Source organism: Colias eurytheme, chromosome 27 (genome assembly GCF_061535395.1).
Source record: "Colias eurytheme isolate Ceu_HAF_F1 chromosome 27, ilColEury1 Martin Lab GWU primary, whole genome shotgun sequence".
NCBI classification, from domain to species: Eukaryota; Metazoa; Arthropoda; class Insecta; order Lepidoptera; family Pieridae; genus Colias; species Colias eurytheme.
In genome coordinates, this window is record NC_143006.1 from 5,864,309 (window position 1) to 5,888,158 (window position 23,850).

The 23,850-nt window shown below is 33.1% G+C and overlaps 1 protein-coding gene and 1 long non-coding RNA gene across 3 annotated transcripts in view; both read right to left on the reverse strand.

The window, feature by feature from the left end:
• hppy (MAP4K3-like protein hppy) overlaps positions 1–19,546 on the reverse strand; it is a 56,073-nt gene extending 36,527 nt beyond the window's left edge. For both annotated transcript variants that reach the window (XM_090117316.1, XM_090117314.1), the window contains exon 1: positions 19,308–19,546. In XM_090117316.1, the coding sequence (XP_089973442.1) occupies positions 19,308–19,418 (111 nt within the window). In that variant the 5' untranslated portion in view covers positions 19,419–19,546. The remainder of the gene's footprint in view (positions 1–19,307) is intronic.
• Positions 19,547–20,401: 855 nt separating this feature from the next.
• On the reverse strand, positions 20,402–21,701 carry LOC149896931 (uncharacterized). The gene is made up of 2 exons (XR_016458276.1): positions 21,489–21,701; positions 20,402–20,999 (listed from the first exon to the last, which is right to left on the reverse strand). It is a non-coding gene; the product is annotated as an uncharacterized LOC149896931 (long non-coding RNA).
• Positions 21,702–23,850: the final 2,149 nt, after the last annotated feature.

Consider the following 23,850-nt stretch of genomic DNA (forward strand, 5'->3'; position numbering starts at 1 on the left):
ATATACATAAGTTTATGTAATCGCTGTTTTCATTTAAACCCATAACTTAATAGTTAAGTAATAAAAAAATTGTTTTGTATAGAAGATTGTTGATGTACCCTAATAGTTTATTTTTTAGCCTAAGGAATAAAATGTACCAATGGAAGGTACTTGTTCCCACAACACAGGGAATCCTAGAGTAGGAACAATTCAATTTATCATCATTTAGCATCTTAGGTATATTTTCGAAAAAAAGAAGTTATTTTTTTATTGTTATTTAATTTTCGCGGCCGACCCTTTCTATCTCTCTTGCACTTTAAACTATCTCTCCATATACACAATCATCAAATTGTTATACTTACCTACTTTCACTACGTTTTTATTTGTACATATTTAATACTTAACAATCGAATTAGCGTCTGGCTAATTAATTTTAGATTATATTATGTTTGAAGAACATAATATGAAATTTACAGACATTCTAAAATAATTTGAATTTTTTATAAAAACGAAATTAAAAATTGCGTCTGGCACCTATTTAACAACGAAAAAAACGTCTTGCAATAAAAAAATTGTGATTGATGGATCTATCTAAAGGCAAAAGTTTAAAAATTACGCGTTAAAAAATGACTTTAAATTAAGGATAATTTCCTGTGCAGATAAGATGCGCACTACTGAACGCAACCACTCCGGCCAGCCAGACTGCGCGGACTCTAACCGAAATAGCTAGAGGAACAATATATCAAAAAACCAGCTATACTAAAATGACTTCTTTTTCAACGTTAATAGCTCCCGTACCATTATCCGTTCAATAAAGTATTACACGATAATATTAAAATGTCACGTAAACTGCCAAATATGGGCAATTAAAATACGTTTTTAAAATGGTAGTTTTATACATTACTAGCGGTCCGCCCCGGCTTCGCCCGTGGTACATGTTTACGTTTTCTCTATATAAGAACCATCCTCGAACTTCAAGGAATATAATAAAAAAAGAATTATCGAAATCGGTTCAGCCGTTCTCGAGTTATGCGCTTACCAACACATTTTGCGATTCATTTTTATATTATAGAAGAAGATTCGACGAATAAATTTTATCCAAGCATTGAAATATCGGCCATAAGTAGACATGCCTCAGATGTTTTATTCTTGACTATTTGTTCTTTTCGAACAAACTTTGTGCATGCTTTGGAAAAATATATCTTTCCTACATTATTTGGACTTTATTTTCCAAGCAAAGAGCTTACAGTTACAGCCCTTGCTAGTTTTAATTATATACGATCCATATAACCAACCCGCACAGCGAGTACTAACTACTTAGTCTAGTCATCTAAATCTATACTTTAAACACTAGGTAGCTTTCAGGGGATTACAGTGACTGCAGCAAGAGCACTTTAGAATGGAAGTGGCGTTGTCGAGGTCACTTACAAATATAATTAACTCGCTGACCCCTGTAACTTCGTCTGCTCTCGAGAGGAAAATAAAAAATTCCCGCTTTTACAACATTTTTCATTGCTGCTCCGCTCCTATTGGTCGTAGCGTGATTATATTAGCCTGTCGTTTTCTCCGATAAACGGAGTATCCAACACCAAAAGAAATTTTCAATTAGAACCAGCGATTACTGAGGTTTGCGCGTTTTACCAAACATTTCTTCAGTTTTATAATATGTATCATATTGTATTGCTATAGATTCATCGCCCGTGTCCGCTTGTTAACAGAGATTTTAAAGAATTTACTACGAGTACTATATTTTGTGATAAAACAATAACAACACTTAAATTCGGATAATCTTCTTAAGATTTTTAAACTGTATACGTACATATAGCATAGAGTCAAATATAGAGTTTTCAGTTAAGTCGGGTCTTTCTGAATGTTGCGGTTTGCGGTTGGCTTTAAAATTAAAACAATTAACAACAATTCAATTTTACCAAGTAGCAGTTCTTTCGTGTTCCATAATCTTGAATTTTTAATCACAATGAATATATTATTATATTTCACTGGAGCCAGTTCGCATTACATGTACCACACACGCGAAGTTTTCTTACAGAATTTTAGACCTTATTAACTAGTACATAAAGACTACATTCATTGAGCAATGTGCTAGTTAATATTTGTTTTCAAATGGCTAGCTTTAATTGACCGATAATAATTAGCTAGAATTCAGGTTACAAACATAAGTCATATATTAGTTCATTTATTTATTTATTTATTTATACATACAACACTTTCTATTTCTATATTAATGCATAAACTAGGTATTCGTCGATATGTATTCCAAAATTTGTTAACTTTGATATTTATGGTATATTGATTCAATTGTATGTGTGACTGGAGAGCAAGGAGGCGATTCTAGATAGTCTGTTAGGGTGCATTTACATTTTACATCAAACGAACATAGAGCTAGAGCAAATGCTTTCTTTCGTGATCTTTCAGTGAAAACGAAAACTCGTATTCAGTGTTGTTCAGTATTAGAACATTGCTTAGAATCTTTTCGAACGCACTAAGAACAACGAAAGAATGCTCTACGCTTGTTTACACTAAAAGTATATACATAGTGAGGTTAGAATGAGCATTCGCTCGTTTGATGTAAACGCACCGTAAGTAACAAATACTACATGATTACTACTAGTAGCTTCTCTGTGAAAGATTTATAGCATAATCTGTTCGTCTTTAATTTCCTGCATTTAATTTCACACCTTCGCCATATTCTTCGATACACAATGAAACGCTTTGAAGTCTTTGTTTTCTAAGATACTTTCTTATAAACTCCATCCACTATACCCCTTCCAATGTGTCACCGGTGATTATTATTTCCCTAATACCAAGCCAGGCGGCTTACTCAGCAGTTGAGTAGCATTTACTCATTAGAGGGTCGTTCCTCTTTATTGTAGTATAATAATAATAATTATCTTGATATTGTTATGGTTGGTATTTGGTTTGGATAAATTGTGTGTGCAGTTCGATGATAAAAAATGGCAAAGCCAATAAAAAAATAGGAAACCTTCTGCTTTCGCGTCTTCCAAGACTAATTAGAAATTAATATTGTATTTAATATTTATACCTAAATATACATAGGTCTACAACTATGATAAGAAACATAAATTCTGGACTGTTTCTTCTCGTCTCAGACAACCTACAGAGTGGAAAAATTCAGTACATCTACGTGCAATGGCTTGGTCTTAATGAAACACTTTACTAGACTGTAGGGTGTATAATAATGTATTCACAACTGCGATTCAACTGCTATTACAAGTGCTCTTCCGCTCTTAAACTGTAGAACCTTAGGACTATATAGTATGACGCACACATATAAAACATACATGATACATTACACACTACATCTCCCCTCATAGAAAATAATATATATATAATAATATAATTCTAATATAAGATATATAAGATAATAATTCCTCTTCCCCCTTGGACGCAAAAGCAAACGGACGTGTCACGTATTCTTCATTTATTTTAATTTAAATTCAATTTAAATCAGTATAAAATCAGTGCAAATAATAGGAACGCATAAATTCAAGGAGGTTCGCGTAAAATCACGCATAAGCTTGCCGAGCTACCCCACCAAGCTTCACGTGAGTCACCTGCATAATATTATGTCCATCCTTCTCAAGCTTGACGATTAACCAATCAACATCCGAACCAGCCACTAACTCTGTGCTCCTAGTACTATAACAAAAGGCAAGAGGACACGTCATTGCCCTCTCCTAAAGTATTCTTCAGCGAACTCATTTGTTATTGCCTGCTAATTAGCCAATTGCTTAAAGGACACGCCCCCTGTTTAATTGCAATTAGCGAATCATAATTAACGTGCTAAGACAGTGTTAAGCCACGCCTCCTAACAGCACGAATGGTGCGCTTGCGCATCCTAATGTGTGCCTGATTGGATAGATGATTATTACCTCGTTGGATTATAGCACAGGAGCCTGCTAATAGTGTAAGAGCCAGTTTACATCTCGCTATAGAAAGTGCTATTTTTCACTAATACGAATTATAAGCGTTTTGGGATATATTGATACATCCATATATCTATTTGCATATCTGTTTTAATAATCATGGACGTCTCAGGAGATAAGTCATTTTCGGACTCAGAAATTCCCGCTGGTAATACACCACCAAACTTTGTCGCTAAGCGCAATAAGAGAAAACGGGTAACGGAAGAAATTGACTTATCAGATTTAAGAGAAGAGATGAAGCATATGATAGAATCTGTCTTCAGAGCGCAAAAGCAAGGATTTGAAAATAACACCACAGCGCTAACAGAAATAAAACAGACAAACATTAACATTGAAAATGCCCTTGCTTTTTTGACCGCCCAAAACGAGGAGATGAAAAATAAGATCGAAAAGTTAGAAGATAAAATAAAGGAAGACCATAAATACATAATTAGTTTGGAAGACAAAATTGAAAATCTACAACAAGAAAATAGAAAGCCCAATTTCGAATTAAAAAATGTTCCGTCAAAACCAAATGAAACCAAACTTGATTTAGTAGACATGGTTATGTGCCTCTCCAAAACGATTGGGTGTGATTTAAATAAATCTGATATAAAAGATATATACAGAGTACGCGGCAAGAAGCAGGATTCAAAGAATATGCCTATTGTGGTTGAAACTTCTTCAACGATCTTAAAAAATGACATTCTTAAGATGTGCAAGGAATACAATTTTAAAACTAAAAACAAGTTATGTGCAAGGCACTTAGGATTTCGTACTTTTGAAGATACACCCATATACATTTCAAACCAACTAACTGCTAAGGGAGCTCGCCTATATTTCCTAGCTCGAGACTTAGTTAAACAAAAACTGTACAAATATTGCTGGACTGCATATGGAAAAGTGTACATTCGTAAAAATGACACATCTTCAATCATCTTGATAAAGTCTGAGGCACAAGTACAGGATTTAGTGAAGGATAAATGACTATCAATAAGCAACCACTACCGAAGAATCGTTCCAGTATTTTATAGTTCTAAAATTAACTCCACGGTTCTCCTGATCTACCTTCATAATATGTATCCACTACTTAAAATTTTAAGTATAGAATTAAGTTATTCTTTTTTTATAAAATCATTGAAAAAATTTTTGTACTCTATCACACACTCACACATCTCTCACAATTACCCACAAAGTATTATATTATATGAATCACAACCAAACAGTACGACCTCTCGAGTCATAATACCATTCCAAATAAAACACTTTAAATTCATTAATTACCGTCAAATTATTTACAATATATCTGCTGTAAAACACATATCTCTTAAACCTAAGGTGCTTAGTTGCTATATAAAAGCTATCACGAATTATCTAAAACAAAAACTGTATACTTCAACTGGTTATGGATAACTATTTACAAACAATAAATGACATCGACAAAACTAATATAACACTTTCGGTCAAATGCGATATGCATGAATTAGAAAATCATTTTCAAATTAATAAAAAGGACGTGACAATAATTTCACAAAATATTCGAAGTATTTATTCTAATTTCGACGATTTACTAGTTAACCTATCTAATCTCAATTTTAATGCTGATATTTTGGTATTGACTGAATGCCGCTTAAATATTCACAAGAACATTCCACAACTAAATCAGTACACCTGTTTCGAATCCACTAATCACCTTAATCAAAATGACGGAGTCGTGGTCTATGTTAAAGACAATCTTAAGCCTATCATCCAGGAAATTAAATTAATTCATGCATCATGTATCCAAATCAACATTTTAAATACTACTATTTTAGGTATATATCGATCACCCTCCAAAACAAATGCATCTGATTTCATAAACTCATTAGACTCTTACTTAGACACGATTACATCTGAGAATATAATTATAACTGGAGACATAAATATAAATTTGATATCCAAGCAAAATGAAATCTCATATGATACTAATAATAGAGAAAAATATTTGAATATGCTTGCAATGCATGGTATAGTACCTGGTCATAATCTCCCGACTAGAGAAAATAGTTGCTTGGATCACTTTATGATTAAGTTTAATAACAAGAAGTACACTGCTAACATTGCTATTTTTACAACTACTATAACCGACCACTGTTGTACATTTCTAGCACTACGTTCCTTAAAATCAAATAATTATAATAATAAGTCTAATCGAGCAACTTTCGAGTTTACTGATTACGATACGGCATATACAAAATTATTAGAAAAAAATCTATCTGTACTTTTGTTAAGCGAAAATCCGGACATTATTATAGAAAAACTAACTACGCAGATAAGGCATTCACTGACTGAGAGTAAAATAATTAAACATGTACCAAGATCAAAGCGCTGCATCAAACCCTGGATAACACCTGGAATTCTGCGATGTATTAAGAACAGAAATAAATTGCAAGCTAAATCAAAATCGGCTCCTTATGATGAAATTTTAAAAATTTCGTATATTAGATATCGCAATTTCTGTAACAAGTTAATTAAAAAACTAAAACGTAAATATGACATAAAACAGCTGTCTCTGAACAAAAATAATCCTAAAGCACTTTGGAACACAATAAAAAATATAACTTACATTAAAAATAATAAATCTACTAACGATCACTTACTTAAAATTAAACCAACCGCAAATGAAGCAGTCGAATACATCAATGACTATTTTGCGACCATAGGGAAAAATCTAGCAAACAATATAATTAATAATGAGCCACAGATTATGCTACATAACAATAGCCCCGTTCAAAATCGTCACTCGTCTTCCTTTGTACTATTAGATACAAACCCAGCGGAAGTTGAGAGTATCATCTCGAGATTAAAGTCGGAGAGTGCGCCTGGTTGGGACAATATTCCAACAAAATTTCTAAAAATTTCCAAAAATATAATTTCACCTATAATTAGTCATCTTGCAAACCTTTGTTTTAAAACTGGCTCATTTCCCGACATGCTTAAAAGATCTTTAGTAACACCTATTTATAAGGGTGGTGCGAGAGACGATGTCAACAATTATAGGCCCATTTCTGTTTTATCTGCAATCTCAAAAGTAATTGAAAAATTAATAAACACTCGTCTTATAAATTATCTCACTAAATTCAAACTTTTATCTCCTAGACAATTTGGTTTCAGGAAAGGGGTCTCAACCGAAAATGCCATTGATTCACTTACAACATTAGTCTCTAAACAACTTGATCATGGTAAAAAGTGTTTATCTGTCTTTTTAGACCTTAAAAAGGCATTTGATACCGTCTCTTTACCCACCCTTATAAACAAACTTGAAAATATAGGTATCAGAGGGACTCCACTTAAACTTTTTAAGAGCTACCTACTAGGCCGTAGCCAAAGTGTTAAAATTCAAAATCTAACAAGTAATTATTCAGACATAACATTTGGAGTTCCACAAGGAAGCGTATTGGGTCCAACGCTGTTTTTAATTTATATTGATAGTTTATTAAATCTAAATATTGAAGGAGGTCAAGTCTTCTCATATGCTGACGACACTGCCATAGTTTTTACAGGTTCATGTTGGGAGACAGTTTTTAATTCTGCTGAAAAAGGACTTTTGGTAGTAGCCAAATGGTTAAAAACAAATCTCTTGACATTGAATGTTAAAAAGACCAATTACGTATGTTTTTCATTAAATAAGAGATCTCAACCAAAAAGTAGCCTAACTTTAAAAATACACCAGGAATGTACAGGAAACTCAACGAGCTGCAAATGCGATATCCTTGAGCGATTACGTTTCCGTTAAGTATCTGGGAGTCGTTATCGACGACAGGCTTTCGTGGCATGATCAAATTGATTTTGTTAACGGAAGGCTCCGCAAACTTATATGGGTTTTTAAATTACTGCGTGATGTGGCTACAGTAAAACTATTAAATCAAGTATATTTTGCTCTGGCTCAATCTATACTCACCTATTGTATTTCAATATGGGGTGGTGCCAATAAATCTAAAATAATATCTCTTGAGAGGGGCCAGCGATGCTTATTGAAGGTCATGTTCCATAAACCAACTAGATTTCCTACAGAAGATTTATATAAACATTGCGGTCTCTTGTCTGTTAGAAAATTGTATATTTTAAACTCTGTCTTAAAAACTCACAAAAATTTGCTATTTAATCCTTCGCTAGATTTTGATAGAAGAAATGATATTATTAAAATTCCGCATACTAAAACATCCTTTGCTAAATCACAATTCGCTGCTCAATCTTCAAACTTGTACAATAAAATAAATAAAAAATTAAATGTAGGTAAATTGCTCAATAAAAAATGTAAAAAAGTATTAACGGAATGGTTGAAACCTTTAAGCTACTCAGATACCGAAGCTTTGCTCCAATATAAAAAATAAACGTGCTGTCACACACACACACACACACACACACACACACACACACACACACACGTACACATACACACACACATACACATACATACACACACAGAGATTTTATTGAATTCTTTCTTTTCTTTTATGTTTTTGCATTGTATTCATTCATATTGTTTTATTTCTGTTTCTGTAATCTAGTGTTAAGGAAGAGCGGAACCTCCTGACACAAGCATTTTATTTGCTTACTAGGAGTGTTCCAATCACAAATTTGTTTAAGACGAATTATGTAAAGGAAACGAAATAAATAATTTTGAATTTTTGAATTTTTGAATAAAAAAAAAATAGTAATTAATATTTTTTTTTAGCTGAATATAATGCAAATTTTTTCTTCGTTTTTGGTTACATATCTTAATATACTTATCATATAAAAAGTAAATAAAATCAAAATTAAAATTAAAACAATAGCATACCACTTATTAATAATTACTTATTTTTAAAACCCAAAAAAGAACATTCTACACGCTTACACATTGGCTTACACACTACATAGTAACTAATACTAATAGATTAAAACAAATAATTTTAATTAAATTTTCATGTACGAAAATAATGGAAAAATTATACAATATTAGAAAATATTTTATCGTCATATCCGTATTTAAAAATGTCACAGTCCGTAATTATAGTCATATCCGAGTAAAATAATAATTATCTTTCAATAAATCTTACAATATATCCTCATAGAATACGTTTATTTATGTGCTTACAGTTTACACATCATACTTAGAAACGACATAATATTCATTATCTGTATTCAATTTTCTTCATATATTTTATTATTTATGTACCTACTTCCTCATACGTACAACAATATCAAGATACACAATTTCATTTAGGGTAATCTTCCCTCATAATTATAATTAATAACACCGTCGTGTCTTATATTATTCATCTTATTATAGTCAATAATTCAAGATACAAGAAATATATTTATTTATTTATTTATACATTAATTCAGGCAGTTCTTTTAACACATCATTATAATATTATCATATATTTTATACCTTTATTCATAGGTAGGTACCATATTGTGTCCAAGTTATCTTCACGAGTGGTAGCTCGACCTAATCATGATCAGAATTACAAGGATTCGTGCCTGTCTTGTATCCTGGTGTACCTTGTTTCTAACAATAAAATATAAATCATATCATTTCACTTTTCAATTGTAGCTCTCAGGATTACATATTAATTTATTTTTATTTTTCATACAATATTAACTCTTATTTCTTCGAGTAATTAAATGTCACATTATTTAATTTTTGATAGGAATATAAAAGAAAAAACTTAGGTGATCAAGCTAAGATTCCGTCTATATCCTAACAAAAAAAAAAAACAATCTGAGTATGCATATAACGATCCATTGTGACTACCTAGTTACCTACACGGTAGCACGAAATATGAGACGAAATTACAGACGCTGCATACCATTTCCCTATTTGGTAGCGCTTTATAAAACAAACAATGAACTAATAGAATTATCTGTTACTAAGTATTTTGATTATACATAGCTATATATATTTATGTATAATAAATACAGTGAAACCTGGTTAAGTGAAACATCAAGGGACCTGCAATGTCGTTTCACTTATAGAGGTATTCCACTTAACCAGTGTCTCAGATATACAGGTATAAATAAATATCTGTCTCATTTACAGAGGGTTCCATTAATAGAGGTGAGAATACAGGTTATTTCAGTTATACAGGTGCGATCATTAAATAAAATATATGGTAGGGTAGAATAAGAATGAGTAAACAAACAATGTTATCTCAGTTACAGAGGTTTATGCATATAAAATTTACTCGCTGTCTCAGTTATAGAGGTAACTATGATGATAAATCGAAAGAACAAATCCCAGATATAGAGGTTTACCTCGTCCCACTAACAGAGGTAATTCAGTGCCAAAGTGTTGGGACCTCAGCATGAGTTCCAGTTATGGAGGTTTCTCACTTATCCAGGTCCCACTTAACCAAGTTTTACTGTATAACACAATAATGGTCTTTGACAAAAAAAAAAAAATCTTTTAACTAAAATAATTAGTTACCTTACATTAATGTAACATACACTGCTTGAACTTTAAATTTCACTTTTAGTTTTTTTTTTCACGAAATTAAACTTTTATTCCGTCGTCACTCTTGAATTTCGGGACATTCGGGATTCTGGTCATTTTGGGAAAATGTCTGCTATTCACACTGGCTGATCTCCCGGCTCCAGCTGCATCCTTCCAAATCTCCAATTTTATTTCACAATTTTTCATAAATAGATGATATTCCAAATTTCCATAGTTTTTTTTTGGTTTTTAAAAAAACTTTCTTCGTCAAATAAATTCTGTTCTTAATTTCCATATTCACGTTCGTCGATTTTTTTTATTATATTGATAAATTTTCAATCCGGTACATTGCGATTTGCGAATACGCATAAAAATTATTTGTTTAAATTTTAACTTTTAAAATATTATTTTTCAAAAATGATCCATAGCTCAGTACTGCCGCGAGGCAGCACTGGCAGGGTCGCCATGCAATCGCTTGGTATTAATGAAACACTTTACTAGACTGTAGGGTGTATAATAATGTATTCACAACTGCGATTCAACTGCTATTACAAGTGCACAACTGCTCTTAAACTGTAGAACCTTAGGACTATATAGTATGACGCACACATATAAAACATACATGATACATTACACACTACATACGCCTATTTCGTCTATGATTAAAACCCCTCCCAGAGAACTACTTCAAACGTGTGTATAGTTTCTAAATCTATTGTTTCACATGCTTCTACGATCTGTGTGAATACACACTTGTTTAACATGACATCCTAGAGCAAAGTCACATGTAGAGACTATTATAAATATAATTTCCACCCTTCCACAGGAATTCGCATATCACTATAGAATTGAATTTATTGACGCACCCTCTGAAGCGACGGCACGGCGAGTCTATAGCCGCGACGTTTGTTGATAAAGACATTTCACACAAACTATAATAAAAAGTATGAAAAATAGGGAAAATAACACAGATAATGTGATAATAATTGTAATGTCATAATAGATACATAATAGAACATAATATCAAACTTTGTATAAATTTTTATAATTAACTAGTAGAAATGGTTGCATATTTTCATATTGTATGTGGTTTACTTACTAATTGTGTAAATTAAACTGATCTAATGGAATATAGTAATTCATATTATAAGAGAAAAAAAGACTATTATTAGTATAATAAACAAGCTACTTATGTTTATTCCTATGATGCCTAACTAATCAAACACAATCGACCCTCAAGCACCGATTATTATCAATATTTAAAAAAACGCATACACTGCGTTACGCAGTGCCGTGTGAAGCGCCCTAACACCGTGCAGACTGCGTTAACTCAACGACTCTTTAATCTGAATATTGCGACGACACCCCGACGATAAAATATATTATTTTCTACAAGCCTCTCTCGTTAGTTTTATGTTGAAAATTGAAAATGCCATAGAGATTCACGCGCGCTTCGTTTTTTTTCTCAAATTAAGTGGTCTTATTTTGATGAAGATTATCAAAGCGAAGAGAATTTCTTTAATCGACTTCAATAATAAATGATGAGGTTTATGTTTCACTGCATATTTTTATAAGTTTGTCTCTACGTCGATTGCGTTTCTTCAGAAATTAGAGATATCGATTCGAAATAATGTGCATTTTTTTATTCATATTCATATCTAGGCAGAATCCTGATTTACTCAATACGATTTTGCTTATATATTCTATCATAGCGCCCTCAGTTTCATACTTATTAAACACACTTAGGGCCGATTTTTCAATTCTTGAATTAAACTTATCTGTCCAATAAAGTATTACACGATAATATTAAAATGTCACGTAAACTGTCAAATACGGGCAATTAGAACACGTTTTTAAAATGGTAGTTTTATAAATTATTCGACGAATAAGTTTTATCCAAGCATTGAAAAATCGGCCCTTATTGTAACTAGAATTATTATCCCATACCTAAGCTACGGTTTAACTTCAATATCAACACATAACAATAGACAGCTCTAAATAAACTGTTCCCTTATTCTTTTCTACACAAGCAAAACCGAATGATTCACACACACAAAAACCCAGTCACCCTTCTCTCGTTAAACGAACATTAGTCACCTAATAATACCTATAACTACTAACTAATAAGTGTAGGCTTTCACTATTTTGTATGTGACCTTGCATGGGCATCGAACCTGCGTACCCTGCCTCGAATCGGCTAACCACCTACGCGTCTATAGCCATAAATCTTTATAGAATCTTATTAATGTGAGAAATTATTTTAATCGTGTATGTTAGTATGTTACTCTATTATGTCAAAACTGGTGAACGATTACCGATGTAATGGCTTTAGTTGATCGGCGCCGTTTAATTAAGAGGCTAGGCTATTCATTAAACAGCCGATAAAGTAAGTAACAACTTAAGCGATTCCAATTGAATTTTGTGTATATTCCGCAGGTGACGATCGGTAGTGATCTAGATATCTCACACCCATACCTTAGGCTTAGTGATAAGGATATCTATTGTCATCACAAAATAAATTATACATAGCCAGAGACACATTTTCTTCACTAAAGAATTACGTAGACCACCAACCGCATGTTCAACTAAACAAACATACAACCAACACATACATACGTTATGTACCTACATACTTATGTCAACACGTGCGCACCAGGCGTGTACCGCATAGCAAGTGTTTTGGCTTTATTGTTGCATTCCGCTGACGTCATGTGTTTTATATTATGATTGAAAAATAGGCCTCTCGATGTTGTGCTGATGAGATAGTTGGAGTCAGAAGTTATAATAATGTGTAGGAACGGGGTTGGATTGGATATTAGTATTGGTAGTTGGTTCTATGGTATTTGTATGCTACTCTACTTAAGTACTAACATATATCTTGAATTTCAAATATTTCACGTAAATATTTTAGTCAATAATACCTATATCATTGCTTTTGAATTTTGTTGATTAAACCAATACTTGAAAGCAAAACGAAAATATTATCTTACGAATCGAAATAATTTAAAGACTTTAGGTTCTCTCTACATTTTAAACACAATAACCTACCAGATCGCGTAAAATAAAACACTAATAACGCTATAACCATAAACGAAAAATCCTACAAAATACATACAGATAGACACATCGAACGAAATATCTTAATCTTAATACTATTATAAAGGCGAAAGTTTGTAAGGATGTATGGATGTATGGATGTTTGTTACTCTTTCACGTAAAAACTACTGAACCGATTACAATGAAATTTAGCACACATATAGAGGGTAACTTGGATTAACACATAGGATAGGTTTTATCCCGGAAATCCCACGGGAACGGGAACTATGGGGGTTTTCCTTTGAAAACGCGGGCGAAGCCGCGGGCGGAAATCTAGTAACAAATAAGAAGGCTATTAATAATTCGGATCCATTGATCTCGATCAATTTATTATTATTACTATAACTTCCTTAACTGGCGACCGGTTCGCGCTAAATTTAGTTCAAATAATACTTAAGAGGATGATCCGAGCTAATCTCGAAAAGGCTAAGCCGTTTCTGAGATAATCGCCAAGATACAACATACGAAAATGTAAGTTTATTACTAGCTGTACCGGCAAACGTTGTTCTGCCTTACTCTTATCACTTAGAGATATGAAAAATGGATGTAGTCCGATTCTCTGACCTATCTGATTTGCAACAAAATTTCATGAGAATCTGTCAAGCCGTTTCGGAGGAGTTTAACTTCGAACACCGCGACACGAGAATTTTAAATATATATAGTCCGGGATACATCGCCCATTTTTGCAAGTGATTACTATCAAGCTAATTTTTCGTGAGTAGCTTTATTTTGATGAGATGCCCAATAATTTCATGTACGAAACTCTCGATTGTGGTAGCTTACAGAGGTAACAAGGATAAAAAATTTTGATTTGACGGTTCTCAAATATTTATTACGCAATTTGTAGGACAATATGTCTGTTGAATTATATAAGTATTAAATAAGTGAAAATAAAAAAATCTGAATTCGTTATCGATACACATTGGAAAGGGGGACTCTTTGATCAAACTATAGATTTTGTAGGACAAATATTTTTTCGAATAATTTAGATAATTATCTTGAGATTGAACAAAAAAAAACATTCAGTTAGTAATTAATATTTGAGAACCATCAAATCAAAATATTTTATCCTTGTTTCCTCTGGTAGCTACCACAATCGAGAGTTTCGTACATGAAATTATTGGGCATCTCATCAAAATAAAGCTACTCACGAAAAATTAGCTTGATAGTAATCACTTGCAAAAATGGGCGATGTATCCCGGACTAATATTAGAAGAATATTGTTTTACTATAGAATTAAATAAAGGACTATATGAGGACTATATTTTCCGTGTACAGAGAGCAGTTACATTTCATTACATACACCAGCTGTCACACTTAACTTCGTCTGCCGTAAAAAATAATATTTTTTCCCATTTAAGCAAAAAATATTGCTCGTAGCGTGAAGTTATAGCTTTCCTCGATAAATTGGCTATCCAATACAAAAATGACATTACAACTAGCCTAATGCCCGCTGCTTCACCCGCGTTGTGACCTACAACTTAACAAAGTTTGTAGTTATTAGGTATGTATAATAAAACCTTCCTCGAAGACAACGCTATTCACTGGTGAATAGATAATGAAAATAGGTGCAATAGTTTTTGTGTTTATCGCGAACAGACAGATAGAATATGTAGTAAGAAATTATGAAGATACTAGATGTGGCGCGCTATTTCACCCGCGGACTTAAAGCCGCGGGCAAAATAAAGTACATATTTCTTTAGCTCCATGTGTCATTCTGATGTACGTACAATCTATATAACTGAAAAGTTTAATCAAAATCTGTTTAGCAGTTCTGTCATCAAAACATCCAACTATCCAAGATATATCCATTCTCACATCGCATTTATAATATAAGTAGTTAGGAGATTGCTCATCGCAGGCAACATCCAGTCTAGTCGCACAAGCCGAGGGTGCAGGTTCGATGACCGTCTAGCATGTCGCACCGGTTCGTACGAACAACAATTTTAATTGATCACACACTATTCTAGATTTATTGCATTTCTTATTAGCTAATAAATTTATAATTCATATCATCTAAGCGAGATTGGACGACTCTTTTTTTATTGTGATAATATTATGGCCTAACTTGTTCCTATAAAAACAACACTAGAGGATACAAAAATAATCATGCCTGACGCTCTTTCAAACTTTTTGCACTTTTTCCAAATGTCGAACTTAGCAAATTGCGATTACATATTCTTTATTCCTACGGCCTACCAAACGTCCCATTTTCTATTTTAAATACATTTTCCAATAAACAATTAACGTTATATCATCACATGTACATACCAAGTCATTTAAATAACAAGAGCACGTTATTTATCCGCCATATTCAGTTACAGTCTACAGAGTCACCCACCCTCGAAGGTTGCGATAAAAAAATCAGGAAGTACGTTTGCCTAAACGTACGGAACGGTTCGACTCATGCCGCGACACCCACGGCCCACCCAAATAAAACAAATATTTTTACGTGATTTCAAGATGATAGAGCAATTCATGTTTACTTGATTCAAAATATAGCTAAAAATTTGTTCAGACAGTTCATAGACGAAAGAAATTGTTTACACAAGAAGTTCGCGTTTTGCAAAGAATATACCATTGAATATCAGTGCAATGTATCGTTACCTACTTCATAGGATAATTAGTTACATAATACTGAATATTCATTATATGGTACCTACACTAAGTACGACTATACATTGCCGTAAAACTGATAAAGCTATATAAGTTAATCATGGAATTTCAATTTATTTTATTTTTTAAATAATATACATACTGCATCCTGAAAATCAATACATTCCCCATACAAATATCTCTTTCGTTCATCCCGTCCAGTATATTATATCTATACTAACTAATATTATAAAGCTGAAGAGTTTGTTTATTTATTTGTTTAAACGTGCTAATCTCAGAAACTACTGGTCCGATTTGGCAAATTCTTTCGGTGTTAGATAACCCATTCATCAAGAAAGGCTATAGGCTATATCATCACGCTAAGACCAACAGGAGCGCAGCCACGCGGGTGAAACCGCGGAGCGCAGCTAGGTAGCAATAAACAAGGCACAAGTTATACCTATTACTGATTACAGCTTCCTCTTGTATGTCTCCCACGGCGAGACAATTGATCGATTACACATAAATATGACGCAATTATCGATACACTTTGTATGTGATTACATTTTTGTATAGGAAGTCTATTAGCCGAATGAAGAATGTGTTAGAAATATATTTCAAGCTATTCTAATATTGAATTTTGTTTTGTTTGGATGTCATGGGAAGTAGATCCGATGGTTGTATAAGATTTGAATGATGGGATTAAGATTATGAGAGCAAAACTATATAATTATTTTTTTAATAACTAGCTTACCGCCCGCGGCTTCGCCCGCTTTGTATAAAACCTAATAAATTATATACTAAAACCTTCCTCTTGAATCACTCTATCTATCAAAATCCGTTGCGTAGTTTTAAAGATTTAAGCATACAAAGGGACATAGGGACGGAAATAGCGACTGCTTTATACTATGTAGTGAATAGTGATACTACCTCGGACAACCTAGTTGTTACAAATTCTTATCCAAGTGGACAGTTTGCGGATTTAGCAAATGAAAGAACGAGTTAAATTTTAAATAAATACCTGTTTGATGTCTTGTTTATAATAATTTAGAACATATTGTTGAAAAATATTTTTTAAATAAATAGACGACCAAAGCTCCCCTTTAATAATCCAAAATTGAATTGTAAATAATATTGACAGAGATAATAAATAATAGACAGAGCGAGAGAAAATATACTGAAAGATAGTATCTATATCCACACATAATTCAACACAATTTCCAAGTCTAACTAGAATAAATGATATCACCTGTTTACACAAAAAATATGCTAAACCGTTCAAATTTTCTCCATTCTCAATTAACAGCTAACCTATTGCAAGATACCAAAACTATAATTACGAACACTGAACGCAATGAGTCAATGTTTTGTGAATCATAAACTTAACGCTTGGCTGAGCTGTGACCACTGAGGTAAATTCTACTTTATTTATATTATTTATCATGTGACATGTAACTATATAATAATGTCTTACTAATAGATCTAATTGGCTAGTAAAAGTTGGTTTAATTGAACATATTACATGTACTGTTTCACACACATGTGACGTCACCTTAATTATTATTTTTTACGTATTGTATATATATGTACCAAATTATGCGGTTACAAAAAAATTGTACAATAAACCTATAATCTTTGTTTTGTTCGTTGATAAATAACTTAAACTAAAATAAAGTAAAAATAATACCTATAATAAAAATGTGTCTTGAATTCATAATTCATACATATACAACCGATTCAGAAGCAGTATCTATCTGTAGAAGAACCAGCAAGAAACTTGCCATAGTTGCTCTTTTTAAATCATGTCAATATTACATTTTAATTTTACGGAATTTACAACATCTTGTCATAGGAACCTTCCTTGTACATGAAAAGTTTAAAAAAATATAGCTGAACTAGATTTCCGCCCGCGGCTTCGCCCGCGTTTTCAAAGAAAAACTCGCATAGTTCCCGTTCCCCTGGGAATTCCGGGATGAAACCTATCCTATGTGTTAATCCAAGTTACCCTCTATATGTGTGCAAAATTTCATTGTAATCGGTTCAGTAGTATTTGCATGAAAGAGTAACAAACATACACACATCCTCACAAACTTTCGCATTTATAATATTAGTAGGATATGTTGAGTCCTTCAGTTTTACGCTTAGCAACACATTTGGCTATTCATTTTTACAATACAAAAGATATGCATAATAGTGAACGAACATAATAATTATTTAGTTTGATTAAGAAATAGGAAATGCTCCACTTTTTTAATCAAATCATTTATATTGTGATAATAATAGTTTCTGTAGCCCACTTTGAATTTAATTATAGATATTATCTAGGGTAATGTTTTATTTATATTGATAAATCTTGTAAAATAGTATTTCTTATAATTATTATAATATATAATGATACCTATGTATTTTGTAAAATTAAATTGTAAAACTGACATGATTTAAAAGAGCAACTATGGAGTTTCTTGCAGTATCTTCTCCATAGATACTGCTTTCCGAATTGGTGGTAAATGTTAAAATATGTAATGATGTTTCAAAAGTGCTTCTAAAAGAAGTCTAATTGAATAAATAAATGTTTGAGTTTGAGTTTGAGTAAAAATGTAAAGTAAATAATATATTTCTTGATCTTTGTAGATTATTTTCTAATTTTCTTTCGATTTTCATATCATACATTAAAAATTGGCTAGATACAATTACATACTTAAGAATAAAAATATGTCTCCTTTGATATATATATTTAATCAAAATTCAAATACTTATCATGTGAGAAGATAAATACAAAAAGACATAGATATGTCACTGGTTTGATATACCAATGGATTAATTGGAAAATGTTTCATTAAAATAATAATGTTTCAAAGATTATTGTTTGTATATACAACTACGCTTCTACAAATTATTTATGATACACAATATAAATATTGGCATAATTACGACTCTTTGTAACGTGTTGAAAGCAATTGCACTGTTCAAAGTGGGATGTTTCAGTCAATTAACCAATTTAGTGTCCAAGGACGTAAATGCGTGCAATATTTCATTTTTTTCATGAAACTCGCACGATTTTCGTATTCAGTATCGTGCCATCATTTTTGGCTGACCAATTAATAACGTATGCAGAATGTGACCCGAGACCCGTTACGATTTATGTATGAATGTCATGATTCACCGTGATACTGGTGTTATAGCTTTGTAAACGCCGCGATGACGAAAAAAATAAAGAGTTAGAAAGCCCCTACCTTGTAGACATCTCCGTAAGTGCCCGAACCGATCCTCTGTATGAGCTCATATTCGTCTTGAGGATTTCTGCGTGATATATCTGAACTTAAAACACCACCACTATGCGCCATAATCACTAGCGAACACTAATAAAACATTTATTTACACTTTCATCTCATTATTCACATAATTGTTACAAAAACGTCGACAAATTAATTATTTTTACAACACAAACTCGACATCTCCCACAGTTCTGACGTTTGATAGATCACGAAAAAATAAAAATGTAGACAAAAAATAATGAATGTCACGTCTGATATCTGTTTAGTGTTACCAGTTTAAAATAAGTTAAGACTTGAAAACTGATTCATCAACACCATGGAACTATATATACTACGTATGGAACCCACACTCCCTAAGAAAAAGTAAAGTCAAAAAATTTGACCTTGAATCTTATCGTTTCCCCTCCGTCTCTTTCTAGTTACGGTGAGTCATAATCATGTCATAATATATATAGTATGTCTATATTTCCGTGGGGTGAGTATAAATGTAAAAAATTCAGGATATTAAGGAAAAAAATAACGGATACATCAATTTTATTCGTATTAAAATTTTACTATAATACTAGATTTTGCCCGCGACTTCGTCCTCGTTGAAGTCATAAAACATAAAATCCCATTTATCCCGTGGGGATTTCGGAATAGCCTTTCTAAGTGCACCTTTAGGATACTCTAGATATACAGAGTGTGCCAAATTTCATGTCTTTAGGTCCAGTGATTTTAGGCTGTGCGTTGTCTGTCAGTCACTAAGTAACGGGAGAGTTTTATATTTATTGATTGATTGATGGTTGATGATTTACGGCGGAAATAAATTACGTAATTGCATTTATTATTCTAATATAGTTACTGTAGAATTTTTGCAAATAGATAAAAAATAGATGTTCAAGTATTTAACATTGGAAAATTGTAATGTTCCTTTCAGCGTTTTTTCATGTTTGCGTCTTCCGTCTTGCATCTTCAGAACACAGGACCGCTATAAATTATGACAACATTTTGCTGTATAATTTGGCGTTACGTCCAGTCATTTGAGGAATTAATGAAGTAAAATATCAATGTGTTTTTATAATATTTATTTATCATTACAATGCCAACTGCCTTTACAAATTTGCAAATTATAAGATAATAACAATAAAAAGTAACGAAATCGGTTCACTGAAAATATTTTTATCATTCCATACCCTTAAGTATTTAAATAGTTTTAAGAGTACTTGAAATATGAGATCGTGGTCTAGCGCTTCCCTATCATACAATAAAAAACAAAATATAATATATTCAGGGTGTAATCGTTAAGTGTGCACAGGTGATTATTCCGTAACTATTGCAGGTATCAAAAAACTTTAAACTGATATCGATATGATACTGATATGATACTTTACCTAATGAGTAAAATAACAATAATAACTTTTTTTAAATATAACAAGAAATATCTAAAAATGTAACTTTAAACCCTCCCATACATTTTATTTCCCGTAACGTATATATTACGTTCCCACTGCTGGGACATGGCCTCCTATGAGGTTACAGCCACATCCACCACACTGGCCAAGTGCGGGTTTAAAATGAATGTTGCATATCTTCACTTTTTCAAAACAGGATATTTTTAATTCTACTATATTTAGCCATGTATTACGTTCCACTAGATTGGACGGAAACCTGTAAAGAGAAAAGAAGATTATTTGCAAAATATAAAAAAAAAATGTCATTTAGATACAGATAACACAAAATTTGTGCTGTTGTCTTGTGCTTCTATTTCAGTAGGTACCATATATGTATGTACTTTGAGTTTTTGATTTTACAATATATCATTATATAAAAGTAGTAAACAACGTTTTTATACCATTAACTTTCACGCCAATTGAACTAACTCAAGTGGAGAAAGACTTCTCCTCATATAAAATACCATACCGAAATATATGTACACAATTTTATAAAGTATGGACACCCTAGTCTAATATTTATTACAATCATGAAACATTTAATAATAAGCAAATAACGATGTTAAATGGAAAAAACCTAATCAAAATTAACATTATAATCACAACTTCGATCTATTATTCCAGATTTAACAACAAATAAAGTAGAAATATTACTAAACTACAATTTTACATGAAGCGTAGTTTATGCATGGTTTTTTGTACTTACGAATGAAATATAATATCACATCCTGGATGCCATTCACTTTTGCAACCGCGCACAATATATTTACAACCATTTCTATTAATTTTGGCTCAGAATAATTCCAAAATACAAGAACAAACTCACGAAATGAACATAAACATCCGCCATTTTGCAGTAAACATTATTTGACACCTAGAATTGGGGCTGCCGCGCAACGATTTTCATAACATAATTCAAAATATGGGAGGACTTTGACATTTGGCGTGATTTCTGTCACACGTGTTTGGGTTATTAATTTAGTGTTTTGGCTATTTTAACAATAATATATTCACTTTGAGCTGTTTTGTGTTCGTCTTTAAGTGTTTAGTCTGTGGTTATAGTGGTAAGTGTACTAACAATTCACTAATATGGGCCCTGATCCACCCGATCCTAAACCCCCGGACGTCCAGGAAAGAAGCATGGAATTGGACATCTCTCAGAATAAGAGGCAAAGGTGTCCGTCACCTGAGTCTACAGATGAATCTCCAATCAAACGCTTTGTTCCATCTGATCCCATTTCACCTGTTAACCCGTCTGTATTTGTTGATCCCATTTTAAATAATCCTATAAGATATAGTGGTGATGAAGTTGGACCATACATTGTCCACGTATCTCGCGTAGAAAACGATCCTTCTGCCGGCCTGTCCATCCGTCCGATCAAATTTGGATCTTTCTTATTTAGCCAAAAAGTACCTAATATTTTAAGAGACGGAGTAAAATCTGTTGGCCGCAACAGGATATCGGTTGAGTTTGCATCAGCTGAGGATGCTAATAATTTTTTATCTTTACCTGCTTTGGCCGAAGCTAAATTTAAGGCATTCATTCCTACCTATCATATCACCCGCATGGGTATTGTAAAAGGAATACCGATAGAATGGACCATGGATGATTTGGTGGAGTGTGCAGAATTCCCTAACAGGCACGGTCGCATACTTAAAGCACGTAGACTTAACAAAAAAAATAGCCTTGATGGAATTACAACTTGGGTTCCATCCCAAACAGTGGTTCTAACTTTCTTAGGTCAAGCAATGCCATCAAAAATCTATTGTAGATACACTTCACTTCCTGTAGAAATTTACCATTACCCAACCATCCAGTGCCACAAGTGCTGTCGCTTTGGGCATATCCGCGACCAGTGCCGCTCAAAAGAGAGGTGCTACAAATGTACACAAAACCACTCAGGCGACTCCTGTCCCATTCTTGAATCTCAAGCACTATGTGTCCATTGCAATGGCACTCACTTCGCCATTGACAAAAATTGCCCGGAACACAGCCGGCAAAAGTCAATTAAACTTTTGATGGCCACAGAAGGTATCTCATTCGAGGAAGCCTCTAAGCTTACCCCTTCAGTGTACAGACCCTTTTCGGAAACAGCCAGTTTCGTTTTTGCGCCCAGATCACAACAATCACCTGTTTTCCCCATCCCTTCTATGAAACAATCCAATAGTGTTCGTCAAACTCGTCCTCTTAATAAAACTTCATACAAAAAGACCTATTCTATACCCCCTCGCACTCATGCACCACTAGGTAAAACATATGATGTAGCTGCACACCGCCAAATAACTCAGGAATTACCCTCTACTCAACCGAATGGTTGTGCCTTATCCCAAAACCCTGACCCCCCGGTTGTACTTAGCTCTAATGTTGAGCTTTATGTTTCAGCCTTAGAAACTTTTCTTAAAAAAACAGATTCAATACCGACCAACGTTGCCTATAGACTTATAAATCTCATCTCTCTATTTAACAGTAATGGCCCTCACAATCCTCCAGTGGAACGCTCAAAGCATTCGTCCGAAATGTCATGAAGTACTTGACCTTATTTCAACCCACAACCCTATAGCTTTTGCCATCTCGGAGACATGGCTAGTTCCCGGAAGTCACTTTCGGATTCCTGGCTTTTTCTGTCTGCGAGATGACAGAGCCGATGGGTATGCTGGAACAGCACTTTTACTTAAACATTGTTTAAATTTCTCTCGTATTCTATTGCCTATGCATGATCAGCGTATTAACGCTGTGGCTGCAAGATGCAATAATGTCTCTATTATTTCTGTCTACATTTCTCATCCTCATCCTTCTATTATACCTGATCTTTCACTTATACTTTCCTCCGTACCGTCTCCTCTTTTAGTATTGGGTGATTTTAATGCTCAGCACACTTCTTGGGGATCTTCAGTTTGCAATACATTTGGACACCTGCTAATGGATCTGCTTGATGACCTTGACCTCTGTGTAATAAACGATGGATCTCCCACTAGGAGAGTCCTTCCTAATCAGAGTCTCTCCTCTGTGGTTGATCTATGTATTTGTTCTTCCTCCTTGGCTCCATCCCTCACCAATTTAACTCTTT